General features: G+C 41.5%; 1 protein-coding gene across 1 annotated transcript in view; it reads left to right on the forward strand.

Moving 5' to 3' along the window:
• Positions 1 to 21,517, forward strand: part of LOC112408739 (transmembrane protein 132D) — a 651,963-nt gene that overhangs the window by 274,578 nt on the left and 355,868 nt on the right. The window contains exon 3 of the mRNA XM_024758481.1: positions 11,725 to 11,871. Within this exon, the coding sequence (XP_024614249.1) occupies positions 11,725 to 11,871 (147 nt within the window). The remainder of the gene's footprint in view (positions 1 to 11,724; positions 11,872 to 21,517) is intronic.

A 21,517-nucleotide genomic window follows, 5' to 3' on the forward strand; every position in this document is an offset into this window, starting at 1 on the left:
GTGGAGAAGTAAATCCTACCTCATACCTGGAAGAAAAGCTGAGTAAACCCCTACCAACTGCCATGCTCAGCAAGTGACAGTACATGTCCTAAGTGTCCCCTCTCCTTTGAGTGTCTAACAGGGCACTCAGGTATTCTAAGGAAACAGCCAGTCTTTCTAATCTCTTTTAAGTCTTTATTTTCTCATTTGTAAAATGAGAAAGTTGATAATTTTTTGGAAATACTTCCGTGTGGGTAAACGACTTCCTTCTTAGTTCAAGGCATCTGCTAGCCTAAGAATGGCCGATGGTAGGATCAACTTTCCCACCCCCATCTTAAAGCTAGGTGTAGTCACGTGACTTGCTTTGGCCAATAACATGTGAAGGCAACTGACAGGTGTGGAATTCAGGGGGGAGCTGGAAGAGTTGAAGCCACCCCATGGCATCGTGGCAGGGAATGGTACAGCTTGGAAGTCACAGAGAGAAATAAAAAGGGTCAATATTCAGGTCCTAATTTCCAAAGTGGGATTCTCTTGTCCTCAGAGAGACCATCCGTTGGAAAGTCAGGTTTATGGAGCGAGAGAAGAATCTCTTGGCAGTATTCCTGATCCCAGCCTGCCTTGGTCACACGCCATGAGGGAGGACCGCACAATATATAGGGGGAGGGGGAGAAGAGGATGTGGAAACACCAAATACCACCTCGGAGGACATAAATGTGGGCCTCAGGGACTGTGGAAAGGAGAAAGGAGCCAGAGGTAGTGGGAACAGGGTGAGCTGTGTGTCTCTGTTGCCACCAGTGGGGCAGAGAAGCCCTGATCAGGGAGAGAGGAATTTGCCAGAAAAGTCATCAGGAACTCCAAGGCCATTAGGGTCTCTGCTAGCAAGCAGCGTTTGGGTTCTGAGAGGAGATTGCCTCAAGGGTTGGTTACTCAGCGACCTGATCGTCAGGGCTTGGTGAGGCAAGGTCTAAATTTATGTCAGCCTGATGGTAATTGTGTGCTATAGAGGTATCCATGGGCCAAGTCCCCACGTGTCCTTAGAGGGACAGGGAAGGTAGCTGAGGGCGCGGACTGTCGAGATGGCCAAAAGATACCCTACGGGGAGAGAAAAGTCGTAATAGAACATAGTGGGTAAGAGTAGGGCTCCTGGAACTGGCTCTTACCATTTATTAGTTGTGGGACTTTAAGCAACTTGCTTAACTTCTCTGTGCCTCAGTTTCTTCATCTGTAAAATGAGGTTACATCTTGTCTCCATAACTGCCCTTGCAAAATTATACCATTTTCCGGGCAGGATTCTTTTTTTTTTTTTAACTGAAGTACACTTGATTTACAATGTTGTGTTAGTTTCTGCTGTACGGCAAAGGGATTCAGTGATACACATATATGCATTCTTTTTTCTATTCTTTTCCATTCTGGTTTATCACAGGATATTGCATGGTGTCCCCTGTGCTCTACAGTAGGACCTTGCTGTTCATCCATTTTTCATATCATAGTTGGCATCTGCTGATCCCAAACTCGCACTCCATCCCTCCCCCACCCCCCCTCCCTCTTGGCAACCACACATCTCTTCTCTTTGTTGGACAAGATTCTTTTATGTGGTGTATTGATTTTTCTGTCCAGAAACACAGTATGAGATGTGATGATGAGGTGTTATTGTGGGTCCATCCACTGTGCTGCGGGACGTTCGTGGGGGAAGGTTGTGTGCGGAGGGGTACACAGGGAATCTCTCTCCTTTCTGCTCAATTTTGCTGTAGACCTAAAACATTCTAAAAAATAAAGTTTATTAATTTTTAAAAAGTGTTATTTAAACATTAAAGTCTTAAAGAAAGACACATTCACTAATTGATTCACTGGACGCTTTCTAGTCAGTTTTTAGTTGGAGAATATCGGGTAGAACAAATTTTAATTGTCTGTCACGTTTGGGTGGAATTGCATTAATAAAAGGCTGTCCACTAGAGTTCTCAGAGAACCCACTGAACTGACCTTTCTGTGAGTTGAGTTCTATCCCCCTAAATTCCTAACTCCCTGTACCTGTGGAGATACTGTATTTGGAAATACAGTCTTTGCAGATGTAGTGAATAAAATACGGTGTTGTGCGCTTAAAAATGTGTTAATGGAGTAGATCTCACATTAAGTGTTCTTATCACATTTTTTTTAAAAGTAAAGGTAAAAATGAAAAAAAAAAGCTCAAACTCAAAATGATGAAAACAAAATTTAAAATGTGGGATGGAGGAGAATTGGATGGATGATAGCTAATGGGGAATTGGTAACAAACAGGCAGGCATAGATCTTGCTTCAGACATGGTTATGTCAAAAACCCAGAAACAGCAAGTTAAAGCCACCAGATCAATTGAAGAGTATTTAGTAAGAGTTTATCGTGCTTCTAAGAACAGTTTTCCAACTGGGTGCTTTCAAATTCAAAATGAATGTGAAGCTCAGAGGCATGACGGTACGGGTTGGCTCATAACATGGACATGAGGATGGTTTAACCTTAACAACCATAGGTTATTACCACGGCGGTTTCCAGATGGCAGGGGATTGGTTCAAAGTGATGATCTTACATCATTTTTAGGCAGATGACTTAAGTTTCTTTTGTGATGATCAGAGGCACTTACAAGACATAAGCCAAGTTCAGTTTCGCTTACGTTCATGAAAGAAGCTGCACTTCGTTTTGCTGTTGTGGGTAAATGGTTTTGTCTGCTTGAGGAATCTTCAAGCCTGGTCTCCGTTCTTTTCTAACCGTCAGAGTCAGGACTCCAGGACCAGCCAGACCCCATCTCTCTCCTCCAGGCTCCTGGAGTCACTTCAGGCTGGGTCCCTGCACAGCACCATAGCTCAAGTTCCACACCCTCCTAAGGCTCTGGTTAGGTCAGGGGTGAGAATCCGGTGGGGGGCAGGGGGTGGTTCTTTTCTTGCAGATTCTGGAAAATTCCTGAGCCCATCGGTCTGATTGGACTGGACCACTGCGACCAGAAGGAGGAAGTGTGCTGATTGGCTAAGGGTAGCCCCACATGGACCCAAGGCTGTTGTTCCCCAAAGAACTGGAATACTTTCAAGGCAAACCACAAATCCCTGGAAGGCTATCACTGTTGTAAAGAACCTTGTGTGTGAAGCAGCCGGTGTTGTGTTCGGATCCAGCAGTCACCTTGCGCCCAACAGCAGCACACTCGCCTGTTACCCTTCGAAGAGGTAACTTCTGCTGTGGCCATCACCCCTCATAATTGATGGACACGTATGAGCTTCAGTTTCAGAGAGGGATGTTACGGGAGCACATTTTTCTTTTCTTTTTTCTTGCAAACTGAAAGGCCACCTTTGAAAATGTGCCGACAGAAATGATTCCTTTTAAAATACGCATCAAGATACTCCTGGAGAAAAGGAAAGGATAAGAAGGGAATAGCCCAGCCAGATACTGAAACGTCGTAAGCTATTGTGTGTAAAACATTCGGGTACTGGCACATGAGAAGGCAGACAGATCGATAAAAACAAATGGAGAGGCCAAAAGTAAGGCTAAAAAAAGATGAAAAAAGAGATGAATTTAGTGCATATTAAAGATGGCATTTTAAATCAACAGATACTGGGTGAATCATTTAATAAATGGTGCTGGTAGAAACTATATGGGTAAAAAGTAAAGCTGGATCCCTCTTTCACTCACTTCTCGCACTAAAATGAATTCCAGATGGATCAAGGGACTAATTTCCTTACTAACCAGTTTTCTAATAGACATTAAAAACGAGACCAACAAAACAATAGGAAAATGGACAAATGATGTGAACAGGCATTTAGTAAAAAAGATTATAGGGATATGAAAAAATATTCAATGCCCCTCAGACTTGATGAAATATTGTTTTTATTAGATCAAAAAGACACTCAATGAATGTGCAAATCGGAAGAGTCTCTTTGAGTGGTAATTTAGCAAGTTCTATCAAAATTGTACATGGGCATCTCTTTTGACTCGGCAATTTCTTTTCTTAGGAATTTACACTGTAGACCTGCTGTGTGTGCGTGCAAAGCTGGTTGTGTATGGAAATTCTCTGAAGCACAGATTGTAGTAGCAAAGATTGGAAGCCACCTATGGGTCCATCAGATGACACCAGGCAGTTAGATTTTGTTCAAATAAATCTGCACACTGGAGTAGTGCATAGAAGGGAGTGGATCTTTAAATGCTGATATAGACGTACTACAAGATACATTTTTAAGTATATGTATAGATAAGATGCATAAAAGTGCATATAGTGTGTTGCCATTGGTATTTTTTAAAGATCTACATTTCTCAATGTGTTGATCGCCCAGAAAATGGACACTAAACTGGGGAGAAGTAGGGGGATAGAAGTCTGCAGTGAAACTTTTTGTGTTTCCCCCTTTGTAATATTGGAACATTCACCAACATGCCTGTATGATTATTTTCAACGAAAAAGATGTTAATTAAAAAGTAACCATCCCTTGGGACTGCCCTGGTGGTGCAGTGGTTAAGAATCCGCCTGCCCATGCAGGGGACACGGGTTTGAGCCCTGGTCTGGGAAGAACCCATATGCCGCAGAGCAACTAAGCCCATGTGCCACAACTACTGAGCCTATGCTCTAGAGCCCGCGAGCCACCACTACTGAGCCCACGTGCCACAACTACTGAAGCCTGTGCGCAGCAACGAAAACCCAACGCAGCCAAAAAAAAAAATAAATAACATTTTTTAAAAATAATAAAAAGATTTCTAAAACGAAAAAAAAGTAACCATCCCTCAGAAAAGGGTCCCTGAAAATATGTTAGTGAACCATAGTTCTGGTTTTAGTTTAGAATGTTTCCCTTAATTAAAGAAGTATATTTAAACAGTCCCTCTAAAACCCTGGTAACCTTGAAGGCTAGAGAAAACAGCAATCCAGCTCTGTTATGTGCTGTAGTGAAATTAGAGGATTGGGGCTCATAAGAGAAAATAAAATTAGGTCTTAGCCCAAACCCGGGAACCAGCCACATCCCAGCCCCCAGCGCCTCTCGGTGCCCTGGGAACAGGGCAGAGAGCCTAATGTTCCCAAACGCTAGTTACTGAGGAAGGCCACCCAGACTTGCTATTCTGCAAATACTCATCCTGCTTGCTCTGCTGAGATTATGGCCTTGGCGAAATATGGAACTTCTAAGACCAACGTGAACTTCAAGTCTGCGTCTTCCACCTCCCACGAGAATGCACAGATGGATTTTTTTCACTTTGTTTTGCTTTTTTAGGAAAACTGGGGCTTTCGGTCGTGACTATTGTATGGATTAGATGGGAGGAGAGTGAAAATTGATTCAAAATAGGTGTCCAGGTTTCTGTGTAACAAGGGAAATAATAAAGAGAAAAATGATTTTTTACCGTGCATTATGGACTTGGCCCAGCGTATCTTGTAGAGTTCATTATGTTCGACAAAGAATAGGACTTTTTTTCTTGCATGTGTGCTGATTTATTTGATGACTCCACGATGGGAGATTCAGTAGCATTTAAAGAATGAGGTGGCCCTATTCTAATCATGCACATATGGGAAGTTCAGAGAATGTGGTCACTTAATGCTTTGGTACCAATGAGGCAGATAACTTGCCCTGTCTTTCCAGAAATGTGATGTGCTCGTGCGACATCTTCTGCATTCCTTTTCCACCTCTTCCCAACTCAGCCATCGTTTATTGGGAGGCTGTGTTGAGCGACCTTGTCTATATCAAGGCTTTGGTTTTCCCAAGGAATCCGTAAACTGGACTCTCACATAACGAGCTGTGGAATATTTAAATAGCATCCTTGACTGTTGGGTGTTGGTCTATTTTCAGTAGGAACAAGGAGAATTGTACTCCCCGCTCACAGGCCAGCCAAAGATATCCAATGTGTATTGCTGGGGAGGGGGAGAGTTTCCTCTCCCCTTCTAGGTTTTTCTGGCTGGTCTAAGAATTAAATTGAGATGAAACAGAGGAACAGGAGAAAATCAAACAAAAGTTTAATCACGTGTGTACAGGAGAGAGACCACAAAAGCTGAGTAAGTTGCCAGTATGGCCAAAGCTATCACCTTAAATACCATCCTCGATTAAAGACAAAAGAGGGTGTTGGGGGTAGGAGTTCAGTACTTTAGTGGGGAGGAAGGCAACTGACATGGAGATGGAAAAGCAAATGTTTGGTGAACAGATGTTTGCTGGGCCAGGCAGGGGCAGTGGGACACGGCGAGGTCTCTGACCTCTGTGAGTTCCCCTCACCACACCTGGTCCATGTTCTTTGCAGGTATCTCTGGTGACAGCTCAGTTCCCGTAACAGCTCCTCTATCAAAATTCTTCATGCAGTTAGGGGGAAGGTCGAAGTTTCTTCCTAAGTCTTTTGGGTCATGTTTGTTTTCACCTTGAAATAATCTGAATGCCACATTTTGGGGTGGCAAAGTTTCCCCCCAGAGTATACTCTTTTCCCTTCTACTTGCCCATATGGTTTGGTTGCTGGCTTTACCATTTTGCAGCTATGTGGATAATAAAATAAAATCAATCTTCTAAGATAGCCACCCCATACTGGGCTCTCCATCTCCCTGTCTTGCTTTCTTTTTCTTCATAGAACTTATCAACATAATAAATGTGTGTGTGAGTGCGTGTGTGTGTGTTCTGGCTCTCCCACTACAGTGTTAGTTCCATGTCAAGAGGAAGCATGTATGTTTTCTTCTTACTGAATTTCCAGTACTGTGAATGATGCCTGGGAAACAGGTGGGACTCAGAAAGTGTTTGTTGAATGAACCAATGACCAAATAAGCAAACAAAAGACAGGTCTGGTTTACTCACCTGGTGTTACTCATATTCATGACCTGCTTTAGGCATTTATATCTTAAGTTCTGGTGGGGGGAGGGGTGCTGGTAGGGGGCGACCGTCACATCCTCCAAAGCTTCTAACCATTGGTATCCATATCCATCCTGCGGGTGTGCTTCCCATTTGGTGTGCAACCCCATCTGTCCTATTTCTACGCACCACATCTGTTCTGAATTTGTGCCCTTAGGAAAGACGGGTCCCTGGAACCTTCTTATGAATGAACTGAGAGTCAGAGGAAAACCAGATGCTTGGAAAGACTGAGGATTATGTGCAGGACTCACTTAGCTCTAGAATGGCTTCTTTTTTTTAATTAAAAAAAATCTCATTCATATTTATTGCATATTTTCAGGTTTATAGTATAAACATTTATAATTTTCCAATAGCAATTTTTAATACTCTGAATATGTGCATAAATGTGGATAATTTCCCAGTGGGGAAAGACAGGTTTCCCATCAGTTAATCGGAAAGGATGCCACTAACTAAACCCACAACACCTGGCAGTGTGTTGCATCCTTCTGTTACCCAGCATATGAGAGGTGGGATGTGGTGGAGCAGAAACAAAATGTGTACAACACAGCTCGGATCCCACGCTGCTGGCTGTTCCCGTTGTTGCTGGATACTGTGCTTGGAGCACACACATGCACACATATATGTGTGCGTGTACGTGTGTGTATATATGGGCATGTGTCTGTATATACGTATGTGTGTATATGCATGCATAATGTGTGTTTATGTGAGTGCCTATATATCTCTGTATATGTGTTGTATATATGTGTGTATGTATACGTATTATGCCTACATGTATGTCCATTTTGTATATGTGTGTATATATGTGTGTCCGTGTATATGTTTATGTGTGTGCATGTGTGTATATGTCATTGTGTGCATATAGGTATGTCTATATGTGTGTATATGTACGTGTATATTTGTGTATATATGTATGTGTGTATATATGTGTATATATATCTGTATGTGTGTATATATACATCTGTGTTTATATTTGTGTGCATATATATGTGTGCGTGTTTATGTTTGCATTTGTATATATGTCTACGTATGGATATATTTGATACAGACACAACAGAACAATAGCTCTGTTGTGTTTTAAAAACACAATATACCCTTAAGCCAAGCAGTGTTTCCAGTCCACAGTGCATGTGCATTCTGTGGTGGGGAAATTACGGCTTTCCCCCAAATCACTATAGTAGATATATTATTAAGTGTAAATATATAACAAATGTCTTTGGAAATCAAGTGCTATGTTTATCTCTGTGTAATGAAGCTGTCAGTGTAACCTGTATTTATTGAGCCACAAGTAGGTTATAAAACTTGCACTAATGAATGTAAGTAACTCAGCTCTCATAAACAAAGGAAGTAATTAGCATTTGGTTCAGACCCAGTGAAGCCAAATTTCACATGCTCTAAGGATTATCTTAATAGTTCCAAAACGCTGCCACTTACAGCTCTAAGTGTTTCAAAACTATGAAGCCAACATAAACCGTGTTCAGTGTAGAGCATAGATGTGTCTCTAAGAAATAACCATTCGATTTCTTGCACACATTCATTCTTGCTGTACAGATCAGGGACCCCTTATCCAGTTCAGAACATCTGAAGTATGCCGTAGACATGTGTCTTCTCTTATGAGAACACTGTGTCTACGGAAGACAATTTCCTATTGCCCTGCACTAAATTTCAGAATCTCCCCTGAGAAATAATGCTATAAATTACAACTCTGTGTGGCTGCCCTAGAATTATTAGCAACAGATATCGGGTACTTCTGTGTTAAATATGCAACCATGTTCTTTCCTAAGAACTTAAAAATGATTCATTGGAGAAACATTATCTGAATTCCAAGTGACCTACCTGTGAATAAAATGTAAGAAAAATAAGAGCTCATTCTGTATCAGAAAAGGCCTAGCTACTGATACCTCCTGTATAATACAAAGGTTGCCAGCTCCAGGTTGATGACCTATTTATTTAAAGCAAATTTGATTCAGGAAAATTCCAGTACACAGTAATTGGGACAGCACTTAGAATTCATCTTAATATAATAGCAGCTGTCCATGGTGAATTGAACTTTTTTTCATCACCCCATCTTGTTTGCTTACAATTTAAATGAGGAATCATAGCATGTGTCACCAAAAGGTCAGATGGCTTTCTGGCCTGTGCATGCAATTCCCAATTTATAAATGACTGTGTTCAAAACGTTGGCTTCTACAAGCATTATTTACAACACAAAACATTTTTACATGGCACTCACCTTCTAAAAATGCTAGCTTTAGCCCTGGGGGCCACATGTGAGAAGCGATTCCTCTTGTCTTTGTAGACCAGTCAAATCAGTATGTGTTTTGGGGTCCCCAGGACCACCCCTGTGTTTGATGACTTGCTAGGAAAACTCAACAGGACTCAGCGTAGAGTCATAATCATTGCTAAGATTTATTACAGCAAAAGGACACAAAGCAAATTCAGCAAAGGAAAAAGGTACATGGGGCGCAGTCTGGGGGAACCAGGCACAAGCTAAGGAAAGTCCACTCCCAGGGAATCATACAGGATGACCTTCACCCCTCCAGCAATGAGTTGTGACAAGAGGGGTAAACTGTTGTCTGTCTGAAAAGCTCATCCAAGCCTGGGGGCCAAGAATTTTTACTGGGGGCGGGTCCCCTGGGCACCATTGCCTGGCAGGCACCATACCTCCAGACCACCAGAAAGAAAGCAGGTGTCCAGCAGCAGCTATCGTGTTTGTACAAAAAGCAGAGGCTCCGTGTTCCCCTCTTATTAAGGAGTGGGGGAACCCCTCCTGAAATCCAAGTTTCCAGATGCCACTCAGGGGCCAGCCTTGCCAGTAGGCCTTTCTAGGGCGTTCGTCTCAGAGCTGCAGTGTTAACTCTTCTGCACATGTCTTCAAGCTGTTTCTGTGGGAGAGAGCGTTCTTAGTTCTATTAGGCATGTCCTTTGCTCGCCAAGCGTCAGCCCTAAACACATCATCTTTTCCTCCCGCCTTGATCCTGATATCAGGGGGTGGCCTGGATCATCTCCTCTGATGATAAGAGCAAGGATTTAAGAGACGGCCTCAGGACCCACCTCCTTGCCTCTGTGCTCATACAGCTACCACGGTTGTAAATCTGGGGAGTGTACCTCCTCCAGGGCTGCCCCTCCTGGCAGCATCTCCCACCCAGTCACCCATCAACCTGCCCCATTTGTCCCCTGGCTTTCTTGCTTCAAAACCCTTTTTATTTTCCTCAAGGGACTAAGAAAAGCAAACACAACAGGAAACATGAATTTTTGCAGTAGTTTATACATCTAACTGTTTGCGATGTATTGCATTGTCCTTTTACTATATCCCTTCCATTCCATATATGTTTTTATTTTAACGTCTTTATTGGACTACAATTGCTTTATAATGTTGTGTTACTTTCTGCTGTATAAAAGACGGAATCAGCTATATGTATACATATATCCCCATATCTCTTCCCTTTTGCGTCTCCCTCCCACCCTCCCTATCCCACCCCTCTAGGTGGTCACAGAGCACTGAGCTGATCTCCCTGTGCTATGCGGCTGCTTCCCACTAGCTGTCTATTTTACATTTGGTAGTGTATATATGTGAGGTCGAGAACAAAGAAACGTCAGTCCTCCTGGAGTTTGGAGCCCAGCATGGTGGCACGTAGTGGCATTCTTCTTCACCACCCTGGAGGCTCTCTGAAACCCCTCCTTTTGGATTTTAATGGTGGCTTCACTACACAGTCATGGTTGATTAAATCCTTAGGCGTTGGTGATTAATTCCACCTCCAGAACCTTTCTCCTCCTTCTGGACATTAGGGCATACTAGGAAACCAGTTTTGCCTCACATCCTTCTGCCTCTCTCATCTGGCTTCTCTGATATCCTAGAGAAAAACCTATAAGCGTGTCACCTGTCCCTCTCCGTGAATGAAGGAAGGAAGGAATAAGTGAATGGAAGAGAGAAATAATAAGCCAAGTCTGTGATGGAGGGCACACCTGCTTTAGGCAAATTTGTCTAAAGTCTGAGCAGATGTTAGGTCTCAGGACAGGTACTGGCCAGTGTTGGGCAACGAAGGACTTGAGCAGGTCAAGTAAGTGGCTTCAGCACCGGGAAATTTTATGTGATGCCAAGGAAAGCACTGAGCCTGGTTGGACCGGCGCTGTGATTGGGAGCTGTTTCAAATCCTGGGTCACCTGCCACCTGATCGCCCTGGTTGCTCAGCCTGTCAGTGAAAATTAAAATGGTACTGACCTCACAGGGCGTGTGTGAGAGTGAAGTGAGATAAAAGTGCCGTGAACTCAGCAGAGCGCCTGGTTTGTTGTGATAGTGATGATGATGGGATGATGGACCTGATGACGACGATGATGATGTCATGGGAGGGGCACACGCGTAGAAGCCAGGCGCATCTGTGCACCTCTCAGCACCTGTGTTTTGCGATGAACCATCATGATTCCCAAACCTGTCTGAGCCGCAGCCCCTCCCCACCTTTGAACTTGGAACGTTGCTTGGGAAATTAGATGAGATAATACAGAGGAACGGTCCATCAGTGCCTGGCATGGAAAAGGCATTCAATGAATGTGCGTTGTTATTTTTAATCCCACTTTTGCAGTGTTATTGAATTTCCTTTTTCTATTTAGTTTTAACAGTCTGAGGGTATTCAGTTAATTTTCTTAAAAGTAAAGCCTTCCACTAGCATAGCGTTACTCCGTTTCTTTATGTGACTGATGCTTGCCTATGTCAGTGTACTGTTCCTAGCTCCTTTGTTAAAGGAAGGAATGACTGGGGGGAAAATTAGGGCAGATGGATTGGAAGGGGATTGCCAGCGTGTGATTAAATTCTATTAAACATGAGCTTACACCTGGCAGGTGACAATGGGCCATTAAGTGCACTGTGTCCCCAGAAGCAGCGGTAACTCAGGGATGCCCCAGAGCCGTCTCAGCTGTGCATTTTGCTGTCTCCAACAGGGTAAAGGTGATGAAAGGCATGAACATCATTGGGGTGAGAGCCAGCAGCCCTTCCGTGTGGGAGGTTAAGAAGAGCACGGATTACGCTGGGAAGTACACACCAGCTGTCATCGTTTGTCAGAAGAAATCAGCTGGCTCGGAAAACAGGTGAGTCCCAGTGGCCTGCCATATATTCAGATTAGCTGCAACGATGGCCTCTTTTTTCCCAAATTTGCTGACAGCCGCTTTCACCGCGGTTTGCACTTGGGGAACGTCGTCTGTATTATAGTGCTTTCAGGTGAGATGGATAGAATCCTTTACTTGGAAAAAGGTGGGCTGTTATTCACAGTGGACCTACTTACAATCCCAGCACAGTTCCCGGTCACCTGCAGGGACTACTCCATGCAAATGGAATTTATCTCGAAATGATGTTCCCCTGCCACACGGCCTCTTTCTATTCCAGATGACTAGGTAAAACGAAAAGTCTGGGCGTTTCTGATAAAATGGCCCATTTTGCAAGTGTTTCAAACAAGAGTTTGTTGTAAAACAAAACAAAACAAAACACCCAGAGCTCGTAGATCTCGTGGCACACAGAGGTGCCTTTCACATTTGCCGTGTCGATTTAAGTATAACGCGTGGATTGCATTTTGCGCTGGGATCTTCTGATGGACCTGTGAATGATCTGCTGTGGAATTATAGGGAATTGTGACTCTGTCTCTGATACCCACCAAGTTAGAAACAGTCTATTCACAGCTGGGCAGAGACTTGGAAACTCAGTGGTTCTTGATTTATTTCTGTTTCCGAATCCTCATTTGTGGCTCCAGAATATTTCCGATCGGTTTTTGCCACTTTTAGGTTGGTTGATTTTTGCTCTTTAACTTTATAGCTCAATGTTTGGAAAATATTTATTTTCCATTATTTATTCTAATATAGAGGTCGTGAATCTCAGCTGATGGCTATTCTGCTGTTGGGGGGTTTATTTCCAAAGAGCACTGGATGCCAGTTTGGGGGTGATGTGATTTCGCTCTGTGCTCCTGTTTCATGTGGGTGCTCTGGGATTCGGGTTATCAACTGTCAAGCTCTGGCCTGTGACTTTGCTTTTGTGAGCAGTGTTTCAAGATGTTTTTCTTGAAGATTTGCTCATAGAGCAGATGAGAGGGGAAAAGAAGAAGTCTGTATCTGAGTTCTGCCCCAAATGTTTACATAGTGATGCTGTGCCACACGGAGTACCTTCACAAGCTTACAAATAAGCTCACTTCCAAAGGCATCTGTGCCGGTGATACGATTTGGGAGATAAGATGCCACCTCCATGAAAGGTTTCCTTTGTGTTGCGAAGTTAGCAAAAATTAGGAAGGATAGATAGATAGGCAGACAGGTAGGTAGCTCGGTAGATAGATGATGATAGGTAGACGAGATGGATATAGATAGATAGATAGATAGATGATAGATGGATAGATATTTTACTCTTCTTTACCAGAAAGAGTAGGGGGGATTTGGGAGAAGTCTCAACCAATGTGCTGATTTTCCCTCGTGTTTCTTCTTGCTATTTCCTCTGTGGGTTAGTGGGAGTAGTAGTGATTGTAGTGTTACGTATGAAATGCAGAGAGATTTGAACCGTTTTGAAACATTTTATTAAATTTCTGGCTAAGTCTGTAACAGTATCTTCTTTAAGAAACAAATTCCCCGAATGGACGATCAACCTAGTCCTTCAAAGGTCTGGCATCAGCATGCCATTCACTGTGGAGAAGATTCCTTATCCCTTTGTAGATTCTGAAGTCAGTTTTCTATTTCCTGCTGTGGGTCTAGATGATGGAAGAAGCACATGTACACTCACAGACATACACAAACACACATGTGTATGTCTATGTATGTAATACATGTGTACGTGTATATATAGACTACTATATGTACGTGCATATACAGTACATTATGTGTCTTCGTAATACATCATATATGTATACATAGTATATATATAGTATGTATATACATAGTTTGTGTATACAGAGCATATATATGATACAGGTGTTTAATATGTGCCTGTATACACGTGTACATTTTTACGTGATTTATGTACTCACGTGTGTTGGTGCAGAGGTTTATTCTCTTTTTTTGGAATCCAGTTCTTACAACTGCAGCCAGGAAGGCTTTGCTTAATGAGGAAGCTGTGGAATGCAAGCTCTTTTAGTTGGGGAACCATGTCAGTCTGGTTGGTAGCTGTTTGCAGTCCCTACAGCAGCATCTGGGACACATGAGGCTCTCCATAAATATTTGTTTACTGATGTTCTAGAATTAGACTGTATCTCTGTTACTCTATGTATAATGATGCAAATCTGTACGTACACGTACTGAATGGCCTCTGATACACCTGTTCAAAAAAGCAAGGTGCACAACAGCGTCTGTATTAATGCCCCATTTGGGGAAAACCCAGAGAAGAATACTTTTTGAGCAAAGGGGCTAGCAGCTGTGATTTCTGCTGGAGGAGCTGGCAAGTTGGGGGAGGGTGCTGAACGTAAATTACTTTTTGCTGCGAGCCATTTGGACTCTGATTTGTTTTTTACTATGTGCATGTATTACCACTTAATATAATGTATACAGTTAAAATAGACTTTTTTGAATGCGATATATTCATTTCTATGTTCAACCTTTATCCTCACTTCAAAGTTGTTTATTTCGCTTCTGTCTTTGTGGAATTAAATACAGAAGAATCGTGCTCCACTCTTTGGGATAGCGAACCGACCGGGAGAAGATCTGTTTCTCTTTTCTTTGAAGGATAATTGGAAAACGTATTATGGAGGGATGTTTTCACATTAGTAGGTTTTGCTTCAGAAGCTGTTTTGCTTTATACATTCTTCCCACTCTCTTTGACTTTCAGTTATTCTTAAAAAGTCAGAATCAGATCATGGGGATGCAAAAATGGGAGCCTTAATGAGCTTGAGAGTCATGGATTGTGTATTGCTAATAATTTACCATGGATTGTGAAGTTGCCTTAAGGAAGTTAAGTCCCTGTGACAGGTGTAATTTTATGGATTAAGGAGACACTTGTGCTAGTGATGAACTCAACAGGAGTGAGTGAAGATTCTTATCTAAGTTGAAATGCATTCTTTGCTTTTTGAAGAACTTTGTTTTTTTTTTTTTGCGGTACGTGGGCCTCTCACTGTTGTGGCCTCTCCCGTTGCGGAGCACAGGCTCCGGACGCGCAGGCTCAGCGGCCATGGCTCACGGGCCCAGCCGCTCCGTGGCATGTAGGATCCCCCCCAACTGGGGCACGAACCCGTGTCCCCTGCATCGGCAGGCAGACTCCCAACCGCTGTGCTACCAGGGAAGCCCAGAACTTTGGTTTTTGAAAGCCTTATCATCACAGTATTAATATCTGAATGTTACCCACAGCTATCAATCAGATCTGTTTTGACTAAGCATTGCCAGGAAATATTATGGAACAGAAGGAGGATAACTAACTATGCTCCATCCATCAAATTCCATTTGACGTTTTCTGAATCCTGCTCACTGTTAGAGCACTATGGAAACTTAGATAAATGTGTAACAAAAGTCATGTACTTTTTATTTCTTTGCTCTTCTCTGCACAGATGAGCGTTTTCCAGAGTTTGCCACAGTTGCTATTTAAATGATTTTAGGTGGTACAAAGAAATGGGGTCAAATAAACTTGAATGACAGAAACATATGTGCTTTCCAGTCCTCCAGCAAGACTACTGATTGAAGAGAAATTCTTCTCTTTTAGGGGCTAATATGTCTATAAAATCTCTATCCTTTGTTAATAGATTGTAGACAAGCAAGAGTACATAGTTTGATTTAATCCTTTTTCATAATTATCTGTTGATAATTCTTCATGCTATTACCACTTTTCCATTTATTTATAGGTAATTTTGTTACCGAGTTCAAGCTCGGCCCGCGTGCCACACGACAGACCAGTAAATTGACAGATGGGTTGTTGGGGAAAGGGATAGTGACTTTATTCGGAAAGCCAGCAGACCGAGGAGACAGTGGACTAGTGTCCCAAAGAACCATCTTAACCCGAGTTAGAATTCAGCCTTCTTTTATACTAAAAGGGGAGGGGTGTGGCTGGTTGCTCCACACTTCTTGGTGCCGGAATCCTTTGTTCTTGCAGCTGTCCATGTTTCTGTAAACCTTACACTCTGTTCTGCAACTTTTTATCTCTATACGAATGGAAAAGTGTTATACCTTTAAAGGTCAGAGCCTTGAGAATGGGCTATCTTGTATATTTCAGGTTCTAGGCAAATTCTTAACTTGTAGCAAAAACAACAGAATACAGAGGTTAAAGTAAAAGAAAGAGATACAATATGGAGTCAGATTTGTTTTTCCCCATTACAACATGTTTCATTTTAAAACAAATATAGCTTAAGTAGTAACATGAGGTGCCATAAATAAAAAGTAATATTTAAAGTATACAGAGATAAGATTACAATCATGAATGTATGTTCAGAAAAATGTATGCTGGCATGATAAATCCATCTCATAATACATTTGTTAGGATTAGGTTCGATTATTTAATAAGAGTGACTTAACAAAAAAAAGTGACTTAAAGTAAAAGTTTATTTCTCTGTCACATAGAAGAAGCCCTGACGTAGGCAGGCCATGGCTGGCATGGCAACTCCTCAGTACTGTCAGGGTCCCAGGCACCTACCTTTCTTTAACACAATATTAATGCATGGCTTTTATCCTCATAGATTAATATGGCTGCTGGAGTGCCAGTCATCACGTCTGCATTGCAGGCTAAAGAAAACTGACAGAAAAGAGCCTTCACCACTGGATCAGTTCCTTTTAAGGAACTTTTCTAGAAACTCATGCCAACCCCCAATACTCTCCTGCCTCTCATTGGTCAGGACTTAATCACATGGCCACACCAGACTTCAGAGGGAAGTGAGAAACATTATGTATTACAGGCAGCAGTATACTTAACTCAGAATCAGTTTTCTGCTCCAAAGAGAAAAGCAAACTGGATGGGTTGGGGAACCAGAAACCTTGATCTCAGAAATCTATAAAGAATAAGTGTCGTGGGGTTTCCAATAGGATGATGGAAAGAGCATGGTACCTAACTATCTCCTCCATTCTACCAGGTTCCCATGGAAATTTCCAGTGAAATATAATAAGGGTGTGAAGATCCACATTAGCAATGCACTGGGAAAGTTATGATTGCAAACTAGTATATATAAAACAAACTATTATGTTTAAAATAGATAAACAACAAGGTCCTGTTGTATAGCCCAGGGAACTATTAATATATTAAATCCTGTAATAAACCATAATGGAAAAGAGATAATAACAATTTTGTTTATCAATAAATATGGGACAGGGAAAATTTAGAAGATATTCAATCAGGATGGTGCCCGTGCTTGTTAAGTACATTTAATATATTAAATATCCTGTAATAAACCATATTCATATATATCTGAATCACTTTGCTGTACACCAGAAACTAACACACCATTATAAATCACTATACTCCAATTAAATAAATAAGAAAAGTTATCATGTATATGTTAGAAACATAGAGAAGTGTTTGTGAAAACTGCAGGACTGGGTTGAAGGAGGATGAAAAGATCGCCAATCTTAATTGTGCATTAAAAAGAAAAGGACCAGGAATGTGAGTGGAGGATACCCAGGCATTAAAAGAGAAAAAATCAGGCCTACCTCCTAATATCGCCAGTAGGTGCTGGTACAGGTGAGCATGGACATGTCAAAGCCAGCAAGGTTTCCTCTCTGGGCCAGTAACAATAAAAGGCCGTTACTGGGTGAGGAACACACCTTTGGAGCAGATACCCAAACAGGCAGAAAACCCATAGGCATATGAAAATATAACCATAAGAATTTGGGGGAAAACTCTTAAATATCAGAGACAAAGACAGAACTTTGTGCATGAAATAGAGATGATTTTAAGCATTGATCAGTGGTCTCAGATTCAAAATAAGCATGGTATCATCAAAGACAGAGGAAGCCAGCAAGGAGAAGAAGCCATGTGAGATAAAGATGGGGTGAGAAACTCAATGGGCAAACACGTGATCTATTCATGCAATGGAATATTATTTGGCAAGAAAAAAGGGAGAAGTGCTGATAGATGCTACAACATAGATGAACCTTGAAAACACGGTACTACGTAAAATAAACCAGACAAAAAAGACCATCCATTGTATGATTCCATTTATACATGATGTCCAGAAGAGGCAAATTTTTAGACACAGTAGCTTAGTGGTTGCCTGGGGAGGGGAAAATGGAGAGATTCTGGTCATGGAAATGAGGTTTCTTTCGGGAGTAATAAAAATATTCTAAAATTAAATAGTGCTGGCGGTTATTCAACTGAAAACCACTGGATGGTAAACATTAAAACGGTGACTTTTATAGCATATGAATAATATCTTGATAAATCTGTTACGAAAATCAGTTGATTACAAAAGGGCCTACGAGATAACGCCAATTTTGTTTATCAATAAATACAGGACAGGGAAATTTTAGAAGATATTCAATCAGGCGTCTATGATGGCGATATTACTTGTATTTTTGAAAAGTCCCATAGTGAACATAGATTTTTTTTTTAATTAGGAAAAGATAAGATATGGAAAACAAACAATAAATAAAGTTATAACGCAGCGTGGCTGGGAAGATTGTTTAATAGAGTCTGGACATCTGTCCTTGTCATTGCCGAGTGGCATACTGACAGTTTTGGGATGCTTAATTCATCTGCTGACTTGTCCAAATTTGAAGCCAGAAAGATCTGGCCTTTTTTTTTGGTGGTTGTTCTGGGCAAAAATTACTCGTAATGGAGATATTATAGATTGTTTAAAAATGTTCGGTTTTGCTTTAGAAAGCAGTTTTCATGATTGCAATTTACTGCTGCTTGACTCAGGATAACAGATCGAGTGATGGAAAAAAAAAGATCTTGAGGTTTTTAATTAATATAATAATTTGATTAGAGGTATTTTCTAGCAATCTGTCTTCAGCAAGACAGTTCAGCTCTACGGACATCCGGAACCTGAGTTTGATAACAACAAAACCTGAGACAATGGTATAACGTTATCAAAATGTTATGTCTTTCCTGTGGTGAGTGGGCTTTTTCTGATGCCTTAAATGCTTTCAGCATCCTTATCATTGACTCTTACGGATTATAATAGTCATACATATTACCATCTGAAAGATAATGCCTTCACAGAGAGTAGGAAGAGAATGCGTGTAGGATTCAGGAAATCTAATATTCATTTCTCATTTTTATGCTAGTAGCCATCTCACATTTCACCAGAGACGGAACAAGGGGCAAAACACCCTGTTCTGTACCATTGGCCCCAACAATGTCAGTCTTCGCTGGACTGTTGTGAGACTCTTATATAATCTTACATGTGAACAGACAAAGTTTGAAATAATCAAGAACATCAGTTCATTTCTGGATTGGGTTGTTTGTTTTTTTGTTATTGAGCTGCCTGAGCTGCTTATAAATTTTGGAGATGAATCCTTTGTCAGTTGCTTCATTTGCAAATACTTTCTCCCATTCTGAGGGTTGTCTTTTGGTCTTGTTTATGGTTTCCTTTGCTGTGCAAAAGCTTTTAAGTTTCATTAGGTCCCATGTGATTATTTTTGGTTTTATTTCTATTTCCCTAGGAGGTGGGTCAAAAAGGATCTTGCTGTGATTTATGTCATAGAGTGTTGTGCCTATGTTTTCCTCTAAGAGTTTGATAGTGTCTTACATTACATTTAGGTCTTTAATCCATTTTGAGTTTATTTTTGTGTATGGTGTTAGGGAGTGTTCTAATTTCATACTTTTACATGTAGCTGTCCAGTTTTCCCAGCACCACTTATTGAAGATAAGCATTTCCATTCAAGTTTGTTTTGATCACTTCTGCGTTAGGGATACAACAGACAAAGGTATTGTTTCCAATACAGCAAGATATCATTTCTCCTAATTGTATTGGCAGAAAAAGAGATGCAAATAATAAAATGTTTTTCTGAGAATAAGGGAGAACACAGAATCCTTATACACTGTTGGCGGAATTATAAAATGGTTTGTCCTCCTTGGAGAGATACTTATCAATATCTGACTATTGACTTTTTTTTAAAAAATTATTGAAATATAGTTGATTTACAATGTTAGTTTCAGGTGTACAGCAACGTTATACATATATATTAATATTTATATTCTTTTTTTACATCCTCTTCCGTTATAGGTTATTACAATATATTGAGTGTAGTTCCTTGTGCTCTACAGTAGGTCCTTACTCACAGACATAGGAAATAAACGTACGGTTACCAAAGGGGAGGGGGAGGGATAAATTAAGAGTTTGGGATGAAAATATACACACTGCTATATATTAAATAGATACCCAGCAAGGACCTCCTGGCTCCTGACTTTTAGAACATGCATCCACGTGACCCTAAAATGACAGGTCTAGGTACCTCTCCTCCAGATGAAAGCTTAGCCGTGGATATGGAGGGATGTGCACAGGAATGTTCATGGCTGCATTAAAAAAAAATAGCTAACTGTTGAAAGCAACCTGAATATCCATCAAAAGGTGAATTGATTTAAAAATGACACATTCATATAACTGAGACTTAGGCGGCAACTGTGAAGAATTGCCTACATGTAGTGATTAATGTTTATCGACATTAATTTTGTTACCAACTAGGGTTCTTAGCCTTCCTTAATGAATAGAAATGGATAAGAGATACAGGGAAGGCTTTACTGGGGCCCCTGCTGCAGCAGTGGGGAGCGAGAACAAGGGACAGGTTCCCTTGTTCACTCCTTGAGGGGGGGCGAGCTTGTTCCTTATCTGGGGTGAGGGTAGGCGTGGGGTTGGGGCAGAGGCGTGGCTTAGGAGGTCTGCCCACCCCTTTGGTGGTGTTGAGGGCAGGGGGCATGCGCAGTGCCCTGCTTTTGCTCCCGACACCCTGTTTTTGCTCCTGGCCCTTCAGAAGTGGCAGTTGGGTTTTTGGTGTTTTTGTATCTTTTTGTCCATAATTTGCTCCAACTGCTCATGCCGAGTGGTTATTTTTAGTCCCTTATAGTTTCTTTGTATTCTGTTGCTGAAGGAGAGGTTTGTCCGGCTGCAAGCCGTGCAGCAGAGGGCCCCAGGTCCCCGTTCCCAGCCTGTCTCAGTTTGACCTGAAAATGTAATGTTAAGGGGAGTGGGAAACTTGAATAATAACATGTACAGTATGATACCCCTCTAGGAATTCTAAAAAGAGACCCACAGAAAAATGCTGAAATAATACAGATATAAACGGGATGAGACATGGCTGCTACTTAAAAGACCAGCATTTGAAAGACAACCCAGAGGAAGGTGTGCAAGGATGTCTCGCAGGCATCCTGGAAGAGAGCGCTTTAAGATCTTCCTAAAATAGCATTTGAGTGTGTCCCAGGAAATGTAAGCTTATTTGTATCACTCCCATTAGAAACGTATAGACTAGGAAAGGAAGCGGTGATCGTTCAAGCAGATGGCATTACAGTGCAGGAGAGTTACGAGCCCAGTTCCCTATGAAATTATACCCCAGGCTGACTCATTTTCCACTTCCTGACACGCATGCGATCCCATTAGGCACTCTCACGGGGAAGTGTGAGGTTTGCCTTAATTTACCTTTGTGTTGCTTTACTTTTATTACATCCATATATTTGGTATTTAACATCTCCCATTTCCAAGTAGACTACCAAGTATAGAATTAAATTATTTAGCACCCACTTTCAGCGGGTAACAGCAGTGAGTTACCGCTGCACATCTTTACTGGGGAAATTGCCTTTGCTTTGGATAGGATCTCCAGGGCGCTGTAATAAAAAACACCGACTGTTTTTTCTGCTAGA

Source organism: Neophocaena asiaeorientalis, unplaced genomic scaffold (assembly GCF_003031525.2).
Source record: "Neophocaena asiaeorientalis asiaeorientalis breed wild unplaced genomic scaffold, Neophocaena_asiaeorientalis_V1.1 scaffold77, whole genome shotgun sequence".
Lineage (NCBI taxonomy): Eukaryota > Metazoa > Chordata > Mammalia > Artiodactyla > Phocoenidae > Neophocaena > Neophocaena asiaeorientalis.